The sequence below is a fragment of the Sceloporus occidentalis genome, unplaced genomic scaffold (assembly GCF_023333645.1).
Source record: "Sceloporus occidentalis isolate IW3139 unplaced genomic scaffold, rSceOcc1.0.p SCAF_1, whole genome shotgun sequence".
Lineage (NCBI taxonomy): Eukaryota > Metazoa > Chordata > Lepidosauria > Squamata > Phrynosomatidae > Sceloporus > Sceloporus occidentalis.
This window is the reverse complement of record NW_028316981.1, coordinates 215,345,360-215,357,542: the sequence shown is the minus strand read 5'-3', so window position 1 is coordinate 215,357,542 and position 12,183 is coordinate 215,345,360. Positions and strand designations below refer to the sequence as shown.

Here is a 12,183-nt window from a genome sequence, read left to right as displayed (position 1 = left end):
GATTAATACTGTACACACAAAAACTTTAACATGTATTTATCAACTGCTGCAAACAGGTTGATTTAGAAAAGAATCAGGGATGCTCTGAAGCATCCTTTTCTCACCTTTGCAGATTCTCTCATCATCTGCAGGCTCATAGCCAGCGCGGCAGGCACATCTCCCAATGGCCACCATCCACTCGCCTTCCCCATTGCAATGCAACCTCACTCCGGCAGAACCCGTAGAGCTGGCTTCCTCTGCATCCGCCACACAAGTTCCTGGAGCCTCCACCAGTGAAGTCCTTTCACCTCCAGCAAATGTCTCCGGGAAAGAGGCAAAACCTTTCACCACTGCTGGGCACTTGTAAAAGAAAACCTGAACAGCCACCAGAGACATGCAAGCCCCTGAGTCCTGGAAGGCCAAATAGAAACCTCTCTTGGTGAGCGGCCCAAAGCTCCGCACTTTCACATTCATCTTCACCACCTTTCCAGTGCTGTCTACCTGGGAGAAACTCTCATCAGCTGCAATTGTATCCACCTTGGTCCATGGGCCCTCATGCCATTCAGGATGCTCCGGGGTGGCCACATCTGCCTCTGATTCATGATAGTAAAGGGTGAAGGTCTCTTTACAGGAAGAGGCCACGGTCCTCATACTAGCACAGTCACGTACAGAAAAACGAAGGCGAATATGGACCCGGCGGGCTCCACGACGCTCTATGAAGTGAGTACGTAGCCAGTTGTTCTGTCCTGGCACAGCAACATTACACACCTCAAAGGTTCGGATCAGGTGCTTCCTATCATCCAAGACACTCACTTCATCCCACTGTATGGAGTTGGAAGCGGGGGGGGGGGAGGAAAAGAGTAGGTAAACAAGTAAAAAACCTGTTTCAGGGATGTAAAAATCTACGTTATATTGAGTCAGACCATTTGCTCATGTACCCAGCACTGTCAATGCTGACTGGGAATCAGACTCCAGGGCATCAGGCCATATTTTTTTCCAGCAGTGCCTGGAGAGCTCCAATATTCTAGGTGGGATCCCGATTAAATATTAACCAAGCTTGAGACAGTTTAGTTTCTGTATGTGAGATGAGATCAGATGCATTCAGGGTGTTATAGTGTTTTCAGCTCTAATGGAACTGGTAATAACTTCCTCCTCTCTTTGAACAACCACACAGATTTGGGGATAGGGTGTGAGGTGGGACTATGGGGCTTACACAGACTACAAAAAAGAGACTAAGCCAATGCTTTTGCTCAGATGTTTCTATAGGGTATGATCAGCCAAGCTCCAAAGACTGCACCATTCACCCATCCCTATCCTCTAGGCCAATGTGGGCAACTGTGAAGGTGAATGGGAGCCATTTTTCTATCCTAGACCCACCCTGATGCACCAGTCTGCCCAGTATGACCAAAAATGACATTATATCCCTTCTGGTTTCATTTTCAGCTGACTTGGTGAAGGGATGCAGGAAAAAAGGAAGGCCATACACTGATGGACAGACTCTATTAAGGAGGTCAGTGATATGAATTTACAGCAGAGAAGTGAAGGATAGGGACTCTTGGAGATGTCTCATCCACAGGGTCACCATGAGTCGTGGCTGACTCGAGGTCAGTTAACAACAAAAAGAAGTCCAGCAAAGTAGCATCACCATGTTCCTGATAAGGTAAACAGTATGCTAACAGCTCTGCTGCAGGACATTTGATTGAAATTTTGTGATTGTATTATCCCAGTCAGAAGGGGGAAAATGGGAAATTCAGGCCTCTGTGACACATGAGCAGCCCAGTCCAACTAGTCATGTAAAGAGAATTGATTGGAAGGGAAGAATCATAATACCACCCACTCAATGGTTCTGCAGAATGAGGATGGGGGTAAGGAAATAAGTGTTAGCATTTTCCCCATGTCTGCGATCTCTAAATCCAATAGTTTTCTCCTGTTTAAACTAAAGCCAACAAAGCAGCAAGTGAACAGCAGGATCAGTTGGATGAACTCAGAAAGCCAGGCTGAGAAAGCTGGGTTCCATGTCCCATTGTACCTGCCACAGGCACAGAGACAGTTTGAAACTCCAGTATCAGACCCAATACAGGGCAAAAACTGCAAACCATTAGATACTGAAACCCACTGATATCTGAACATATTTCTCTATGAGGCTCCTCTGAAGACCTGGCTAGAAATGATGTAACCCTGACAGTTAAATAAGAGCCAAAGAACCAGTCCAAAGATTTTCTCTTTTCACAGGACTCTTGGAGAATGAAATTGGGAGAAGTATCAGGGCAGCAGAAGCAAAGGTCATTCTCACCAAGAGCCACTGAAATAAACAACAGACACTGAAAGACACCTGTCAACTCTCCAACTTTCCTGCCTGCCTCCATGGGAGCAACAGGGGTTCTCAACTGTCAGAGCCTGACATACTTGTGAGCACAGTTCATGGGGATAGTGGTGGTGGTGGTGGTGGTGGTGAAGAACATGTAGCCAGGCTTTAGGATTGTGGAATTTTTCATAAGTATTGTAGTAGAAAAGGATAGTGAGCACTTACCCCACCAAGAGGATGGACTGTCCAGCCAATTTCAGAGGTCTCACCTGTTGTATCCAATAGAATTTCTGTTTCAAAAAGAAACGAACAGATAAAAACACCATGGGATGTCTTCACACAGTAACAACTTCCATCTCCCCAGCTCTCTGTCATTTCTTGGGAGCCAATTAGGCCTCAAGTGTCAAATCCTACTGATAAGGGAAGGAATTGTGATCCCATATGCTAGCATTGCAAGTGACTTCTTACAAGCTTTTAAACAGATGGCTTCATCTGATGCATATGGATGCCTCGTAGCCTGAGTATGAGCCACGTGCAGCATTTTTATTAACTGTCCAACTTCTACTTTCATATAAAAACTTGCTTGGGAGAAGCAGGTATTGCAGGTTTCCTCTCACAGCCAGAGCACTGTTCTCACTGTGAATGACTGCACTGGAATCCTCAGGGTTGAGCTACATATTACTTCAGACATAGAGCTATCAACTGATTTTCTTTTTCTTTACTTGAAAATAAGCAGAGGAAATCTGAGCCAGACTGAGGCTCTAGCATGAAAGCAGGGGGTCTTTAACTCTAGTCCCTACTGTGGCCCCACTTTGGATGACGAGTCCATAACTCCACTTTATGAAAATGAATAACTTTAAGGAACTGTAAACTACAGAGAGAGTGGTCCAGATCTGGATCATGATTAGCCTTGCTACACATCAGGCCATGTTTTCAGTCAGGAGATTTCCTGCATCTATTCTTAAGTTTAAAAAGACAGGAAGATATTCGTTTGCTACTGCTTTAAAGTTAGCATGAATGATCCTAAGAAATCAATGAGCTGATGGTTTCCATTTCAAGTGATTCTGTGATCTGATCTAAGAGCAGGGATGCAAATCTTCACTTATTTCATTCTTGCATATGAAAATGAATAATTCCAATTTCCCTTCACTAGGTGAGTTTACAATGGGCCCTTGGTTTGGTTCCAGGACCACTCCATGGATACCAAAATCCATTGATATCATTAAATACAATGGCATAGTAAAACAGTATCCCTCACACAAAAAGGCAAAGCCAAGGTTTGCTTTTGGAATTTATATTATTTATATTATTTTTAAATACTGTATATACTCATGTATAAGTCTAGAAATTTAGGTCAAAAAATTGACCCAAAAAAACTGACTCGACTTTACATGGGTCAATGTAAATACTGGATCTTAACTCTTATTTAAAAGAAGGAACCATCTCCTGATGAAAAGCAAGAGTATAATATGTGAAGCACTGACCCCCCCCCCCCCCCCACTCTCTCATCCATCCAGTCTTAAGAGTAAGCACACAGGCCTGTTATAGACTGCCAAAATAAAGCTGCTTCGGGTCTCTTTGGAGGTATGCTGTTTAAATGATGCATGGGTCCTAAGAATCTGGAAGCTGCACCAAAGCTGCCCTCCAGTGCTTAGGAATGGGGTGTGGCTTTGGCATGACCTCCGGACTCTTAGGACCCATGCATCATTTAAATAGCATACTGTACCTCCAAAGAGACCTGAAGCAGCTTTATTTTGGCAGTCTGTAACAGGCCATAGAGTTCATTTTATAAGTTCTTTGACATTGTTTTGCTTTGCTTCATCCTTTAGATCCTTTGCTATATGCCCCTAAGTTTTACCCTCGACTTATCCACGGGTCATAGCAAAGTCCATAATTGTAGCCCCAAAACTTGCTCTCGACTTATACATGAGATCGACTTATAGTCGAGTATATACAGTATTTGAAAGCTGTGGATAATTGAATCTGTGGATTAAAAAAAATCTGTGCATACAGAAAGCTGACTGTACAAGAGATTATACACATATTTCTTTCAGTTTTCCCAGTATCTGAGAAAAAATAGTAAGAGCAGTAAGAGCTGCCTCAAAGAGTGGCGGAGCCTCTTTCTTTGGAAGTTTTTTAAATAACAACTGGATGGCTCTCTTCAGAGGTACTTTGATTGTGAGTTCCTGCATAGCAGAATGAGGTTGGATTGGATGTTCCTTGTGGTTGCTCCCAACTCTGATTCCATTATTCTAATTTTCACAAAAAAGTGTGTTTTACACAAAGAACATTTTTTGCACAGAAAAATACAAAAATACAGTTTTCTGTGCAAAACTGGTTTTGCACAAAAACAAGGTACTGTGCAAGATCATTTTGTGGGACAGAAGGAGCCTGAATTATATATATTTTTAAGATCTTGTGGCAGTTGACCATCTTCTTGACACATTGTCCTTTATTGTCAAGGAAAAGAAAATTACTGACTATCCTTTGAAATTCTACCCAAGAGCAGAAATGAGAATCTGGAAACATTCCATTCATTCAGTAGGTATATTCTAGTTGAGATTTTATACCAGTGCTAATATATCACTTTGCAATTTATTTAATGGTTCCGCCACAGCAATTTGACACAGGCCCTTGTTCTCACTTGTAAAATAGCACTACTCTTAGAGTAGGGCTCTAAGCAGGCTGCATATGGCTCCTGAAACCTAGTACTATTACGGCCCTCAAACCAGTTTCCCAAAGTCAACTTTCCCAAACAATTTTTTTTAAAAAATGATGCAATTTTCATAACCTCGTCTTCAAAATTATGCAGAAAAACCCCACAAATTTATGAAAACATTCAGAAAATACCCCCATCCCACCTGCACAAGCATCTCAGAAACCTATACTACCTCCCAGTATGACGTTTTCCTCTGCAGTCCCTCTCAAAATGATGACAGGAAGTAACAGAATAATTTCCAGTTGCCATCTTGAGAAGGAATACAGAGGCAAATGGAAGCATTTGGGTTGTGGGGTAGGGTGTGCAGCCCACAGGGGGAATTATCATATATAGTCAACTATAAATTGTCCTCGTGTATAAGTTGAGGATAGGTTTTGGGGTCAAAAATATGATCCATGGATAGGTTGAGGGTAAAACTTAGGAGCATGTAACAAAGGATTTAATGAAGAAGAGAAAAACAATGACAAAGAACGTACAATATTCTGGCAGGCATAACTTTGTGCTCACACTAAACGTGGGATGGATGAGAGAGTAGAAGGGGGTGAGTGCTTCTAGGACGGATTATACTCTTGCCTTTCCTAGGAAATGGTTCCTTTTTTGTTGTTAATAAGAGTTAAAGTACAGTACTTACATTGACCCAAGGATAAGTCAACTCAGGTTTCTTGGGTCAATTTTTTGACTAAAATTTCTAGACTTATACATTAGTATGTATAGTCTCCCCTGCCCCCCAAACAGTTGGCCACCCCTGCTTTACAGGGCTTCACAGGAAGGGTTAAACATGGAGTCTGACCACTCAGAAAAGCCCTATATGAGTATTTGCTGCTGGTGGTATTATTATGTACATTTGCTGCATATGTATGTTTCATTATTTTTTTAGGTCACTAAATCAGAACAGAACCAAAGGCAACCCTACAAGCCTTCTTCATTTTTTCCATGTGTAAATACTTAAATCCAGCCTAAAGAAGAGCTTCTTAATCTTTGGTTCTCCACAAGTTTTAGACTTCAAGTCTCAGAAATTCCAGCCAGCGCACCCAGTTTTCAGGACTTTTTTTCCTAGCTGAATCCCAGACAACTGGAAGGTCAAAGTTTGAGAACTACTGGCTCAAATGAAACATGATGTTATTTCAGGGCACAGATCCTTTGCCAAGAAAGTAATAGTCTGTTGAGTTTACCATCCAGCAAAGAAAGTACATAATTTTGTTCCATCAAAACCCAAGCGCTATTTTGCTAACCAAGCATGTTGTGTTTATTTTTGATAAATAAAAAACAAGTAGGAGATTCTCACAAGGGGAAAAGCAAGAAAAATATTCAAGCTGGTGAACAATTGTTTATGATGCTAGCAGGCAGGGCAATCCCCAGGTGATTAACTCCACCAATTCCATTCGTGTATCATTATTATATTGTGATTGAACATTTCACACATGTGCTGTTTTGGCACTACTGTGCACGTCTGAAAATTATGGTTCTATCCAGAACAGAACTAAATAACGTTTCTATATCTCACAACATTATTTTTATCCAATTTAAACAAAATTGTGCCCAAAATAAGACAGAAATTTACTCCTAAAACATTCGTAGCAATGAGAATAAATTGCCTCTACTGAAATGCACTCTGGAAAAAGGTCCCGGATTGCTCCGCAATGATGCGAATGAATCATTATTGGCTTCCACACCTACATGATAGCCTGAATGAAACACTATCAGCAAACTATTCATGGGGTTTTCCCATGAATGAGTAGTTACAAGACCATGACAGGTTATTCATGGGACAACTGCATGATGAGCGTGACATCGTGCAAAAATCTTACAGGAGCTTTCCTTCTCTCCTGTTTTTTATCCTGTGTGATAATTTCCAGAGAAAAAGATAAGCCTGACTGTGTTGGAAGGGCAGTCTTAGCTGTCTATCATCTACCAAGCCAGCCTCCAAGTCCTGTTGTGAACATACAGTGGCCTCCAACAAATCCAACCCAGGTGACTTGAAAAGGAGGACCTGTTGCATAACAAATTAAAAGTGACTTCTCACCCATCCCCAAGTACCAACAGTCATTTTGTTCTTGTGTACCTTCCAGCTGTTCCCAACTTATGGAGACCCTAAAGCAAACCTATCATGGGGTTTTCTTAGCAAGATTTGTCCAGCAGAGGCTTGTAATTGCCATCCCCTGAGGCTGAGAGCATGTGACCAACAGTCTAATAATAATAATAATAATTTTATTTATATTTCCTGCCTCTCCCTGTGGATCGAGGTGGCATTACAATAATAAAACAATTCCATATAAAATACAGTGTGTTCGCGTTATACACAGCCACATTTTATGCATACGCTGGAAGCCGCGACAGAAAGAAGGGAGCTGCATACCGGAAAGAAACAATGGCGCACACTCCCGTGGCATGCACCCCGCGTGCCACCGCTGTGCCACCACAGCGCAGTTTTTTCCCTTATGCGGGGGGGGGGGGGAACAGATCCCCTGCATAAGGGAAGGGCGGAACTTACAATCGTTAAAACAATAATATTAATTCAATAAAATAATGGAGCATCAACTATCATTCACACTTTATAACAGTTATAAAAGCAGCAGTCTTTGTTCTACCATTCCTAGACCACTGACACGGACCCTACAGTCCTTTTTTCTGATATCTATGTTTTATTGTCCTTGATTTTGATATATTTCACTGCTATGAAATGCTTGAAGAACTTTTTTAAATAATATACAGTATTTGATTTAAAAAAAAAAAACAAATACAAATAAAGAGGTCATTAGGAACCTCCCATTCACCACCACCTTCCATTTTCTCCTGCCCCAGAGACAGAAAGAAGAGCTGCTTGCAGAAAATAACAAATATAGGACTTCAGAATTTTGTCATCTTTATAGGCTCAAACAACATCAATGCAGTGGGCTCTTGATATCCATTGGGGTTTGGTTCTAAGCTTCTCAATAGATGTGGATACCAAAATCGATCAATGTCCAGTCCCATTAAATACAATGACATAGTAAAATGATGTCTCTTATATAACTTGGCAAAATCAAACTTTGCTTTTTGGCATATGTATATATATATATATATATATATATGAATATTTTCAAAGCGAGTATGGTTGACTCCATGGATAAACAATCCATGGATACAGATGGCTGACTGTATTCTGTAAATTCTTAGAAACTTCTGGGGTCAGTTTTGGATTTCTTTGTTTACATGTTCTTTTAAAACATACAATTTTATATTGTTCTGCATACTGGTAAGCACCCCAAGTAAGTAAAACTTATACCTTTTTTTTGGAGTGGCTCTTTTTGGCTTCCAAGCTGTACTTGGCTGACCATATTTTCTATTAGGAGAAATGACAATACTATTGATTCCCCTTTCCCAAGCATCTGTAATAGTGGCATTAACCTCAGCATCCTGTATCATTGTTGCCATTGAGTGCTGCCGCATTGATTTGCCTAATGTGGTAACCTGCCTTAAATCATACTGGTCAACCAAATATAAGAAGGATTTAGGTAAATGACTCAATTCAGCCAATCCAAATCACTTAAAACAGGCAAGCTTATCCTCCTGTCACATACTGAGATTTAATAGTGGCATTAACCTCAGTATCCTGGAATTTGAATCTATTTTAGAGTACATTGGGCTTTTGGTAACCACTTGGGTTTGGTGCCAGGACACCCTATGGATACCAAAATACATGGATATGCAGGTCCCATTAAATACAGTGGGACTGTAAATTGAGTCATAAATAAAATGTCAGATTCACCGCAAGTCAGAAAGGGCTTGTAGACACACAACAACAAATACAGTGCACCCATGCCATACACAGGTGCACTATACACAACTTCCAGCATATGTGGAAGCCACGTGACAATTAAAGAAATGGTGTGTGCGCCCATGCCACATGTGCTGCCCCAAGCCATGACCACACACCCTATTGTTTGCAATGGGGCATGAGCATACACGGATTTCCTCTTAGGTGGGGGGATCTGGAACGGATTCCCCACGTAAGGGAAGGGCCCACTGTACCAGAAGCCTGATTGATATTGGTTTATCAGAGCATCAGAATACCAGATTTGAGGGATCCTCCAATTTTTCCAAAAAAGAAATCAGTGGAAAACTACTGAGTGACCTTGGACAAGTCACACTCTCTCAGCCTCAGAGAAAGGCAATGACAAACCTTGCGAGTTGCCACAAATCAGGAACAACTTGAAGGCACACAAGAAGAGGAAGTAAATATATTTTCTACTTACTTATATCCTATCTTTCTCCCAAGTCAGCGACACATAACACATAAACACAAACATAAAACAAAATTTTGCTGGCCTAATTTGGTAGTGTGGCAGAATAAAGCAATGCTTGCACTGTAAAACCATTTACACAGCCCTTTAACGAAGGCACACAGCTTATGTGCAAGTAGTTTAAAATTTATGGGAAGCAGGTGCCTTGTTTAAAGGAGGAAATGGCAGATTTCAAGCAGAATTCCACTTTCTGGTCTGCCAAATTTCTGTACCAAAATCAGGGAACCTTCAGGGAGTAAAAAAATAAAGGAAGGGGGCCTTCGAATCATAAAATCATAGAGTTGGAAAAGAGCACAAGGACAATCCAGTCCAACCCCTGCCATTCACTATAAAAAGCAATAAATATAACCAACTGATGCCAACTGCAAAAATGTAATGTTTTATCTTTTTAAAACTGTGTAATAGTTTTTTAAAACTTTGTATCTATATTTTAATACTGTGTATTGTTTTTAATTTGTACTATATAAAATTTTGTTCGCCACCTTGAGTCCCTTGAGTTGGGAGAAAGGTAGGATATAAATAAATAACATAAAAATAATAATTAAAAATGCAAATACCAGGGCTTTATTTCTAATTTTAAAATAACTCCCCCTTTCCAAGAGTATAATAAGGACCACTGTGGCACAGAGACTGTGCTAAGACAGGGAAACCTGGGATCAAAACTTCTTTCTACCATGAAATTTCCTACATAATCTCAGATTATTCACTTTTGTTCAGCCTAATCTTTCTTGCCAGGTAGCTGCGGGGATACTCTGAACACCTGGAAGGAAAGGTGAGACATGAATGTACCAAGAAGAAAACCTTGCACCTTCAGGTTTCTGTTGTGGTTCTTGGCCCAAATCAAGATGAAACTGGGCGTTGCAGGGTGAAGTAGAGCAAATTAAATGCCATCTCAGGGGCCAATGCATAACTTGTAGACTTCAGGTGAAAATAATTATCTTTTCTTTCTTCATTTCTTCAAGACTCAGAAAAATGATGTACTACTGCAAAGGCAGACTTACTGATGAACATAACGAAAACAAAAATAATGACCACGGAGGATCAACACAAATCCAACCTAGACAATGAGGAAATCGAAGTAGTAAAAGAGTTCTCGTAGCTTGGATCAAACATTGATCAAAATATAGACTACTGTCAGGAAATCAGAAGAAAACTAAGAATGGGAAAGGCAGCTATGAAAGAACTAGAAAAGATCCTAAAGAATAAAGATATACAACTCAGCATGAAAGTTAAATCGTACAAGCCACTGTATTCCCTATTACCATGTTTGGTTGCGAGAGTTGGCGAGTGAAGGAAGAAGGTAAGGACATCAATTCATTTGAGATGTGGTACTGGAGAAGAGTGCTGAGGATACTGTGGTTGGCCAAAGGCAAATAAATGGGTCCCTGAACAGATCAAGCAAGAACTCTCCCTGGAAGCCAAGATGGTACACTGAACCTGTCATACTTTGGCCACCTCATGCAAAGGCATGACTCATTGGAAAAGACAATAATGCTGGGAAAGGTGAGGGGATGCAGAAAGAGAGGAAGACAACATGCTAGATGTATGGACTCTATTAAGGAGGTAACGGGTATGAATTTACAGAACCTAAGCAGAGCAATGGAGAACAGAAGGTCTTGGAGATGTCTCATCTGTGGGGTCACCATGAATCGGGATCGACTCAAAGTCAGTTAACATCAACAACAAACTGTTAGTTCAGTACCCTTCTTCTGCACTTTGCTAACACTCTGGATCTTTAAGACCAGGAAGGAAAGTGCCACTATAAAAATGGCCAAAGAGAGAAGAATGAATGCAGGATTATATGAGGTGTGCTTAAGAAGGGAAAAGACCATCTTAAGAGAAACAAATATAATGAAATCCTTTGAGACTAAGAAAACTATTCTAGCATAAAATGAATGTTTGACATAAGATGAAGTGGACTGGACTCCACAAAAGCATCTGGTAGAATTATTTTTTCAGTCCACTTTTGCAGCAAAGCTTGAAAAGGGCTGAATGGCAAAGCAACCAAAGTCATCTCGAAGAGCAGAGATAGGAAAATTAGTAGGAAAGATTTAATGTGTTTAGTTAATCATTAATACGTCGAAAGATTTAATTTGATTGCATTTACATTAGAAAGAGGAAATTAACCATTAGGTTTATGTTAAAATTGCCATTTAAATTATGCTGAGCGCTTTACTAGAATGAAGCAGGCAAAGGCCATCCTTGATTTTATTCCTCTCTCTCCACAGCCGGTCATTATTTTGAGCTAAGAAGAGAAGGAAACAGCTGCATTAATTTTTTAAAATCTGATTGTTTATCCACCCCATCAAGAGCCCTTTGCTTGCTTTCCCACTCCCTTATAATCTCTGTAACATCCCTCCTTCTTTAATCTATATGTTTGGTATTTTGTGAACTAAACCTCACCCCTGAGGGACTAAGAAATAGCAAGAAGCAGTTTTGCAAACATTCAAGAAAACTAGGCTTTGGGTAAAGAAACAGCGAGGAAAAGTTAAAAAAAAAAAATAGCTCTTTAGCTGGCCCTCAGTTCCAGGGTGACCAGATGTCTGAACCACAAAGGAGGGCAGGACACTGCAAAATGGAGGACATTGAAGAAAAATTTAGGACATGAAAAATAAAAGCTACAAAACACTCATAAAAATGTAAATTTATGCTTCTTAGTCATGCTCAAAATGGAGGATGTGTTGAAATTCCTCCTAGATGATAGGCTGAAATGTAGGATGTGTCCTGAAAAAGGAAGATATCTGGCCACTCTGCTTAGGGTTGCCATTTCACGGTGGTGGACGGGACTTTCCCGCCCCCTGGGGGACGTGCCCGGTCCCGTCCCGCCCCCGCCCCATTCCCGGGTGGCTGCCCAACTCTGAGCTCCCAGGGCTGCTGCCTGCCTTCTATAGAGTGCT

The 12,183-nt window shown here is 40.8% G+C and overlaps 1 protein-coding gene across 5 annotated transcripts in view; it reads right to left on the bottom strand.

The window, feature by feature from the left end:
- The window catches only part of LOC149323386 (ephrin type-B receptor 5), a 187,820-nt gene that overhangs the window by 114,758 nt on the left and 60,879 nt on the right, over window positions 1-12,183 (bottom strand). For all 5 annotated transcript variants that reach the window (XM_089488879.1, XM_089488877.1, XM_089488880.1 and 2 more), the window contains 2 exons: window positions 2,510-2,574; window positions 105-801 (listed from right to left, as the gene is read on the bottom strand). In XM_089488879.1, the coding sequence (XP_089345005.1) occupies window positions 105-801; window positions 2,510-2,574 (762 nt within the window). The remainder of the gene's footprint in view (window positions 1-104; window positions 802-2,509; window positions 2,575-12,183) is intronic.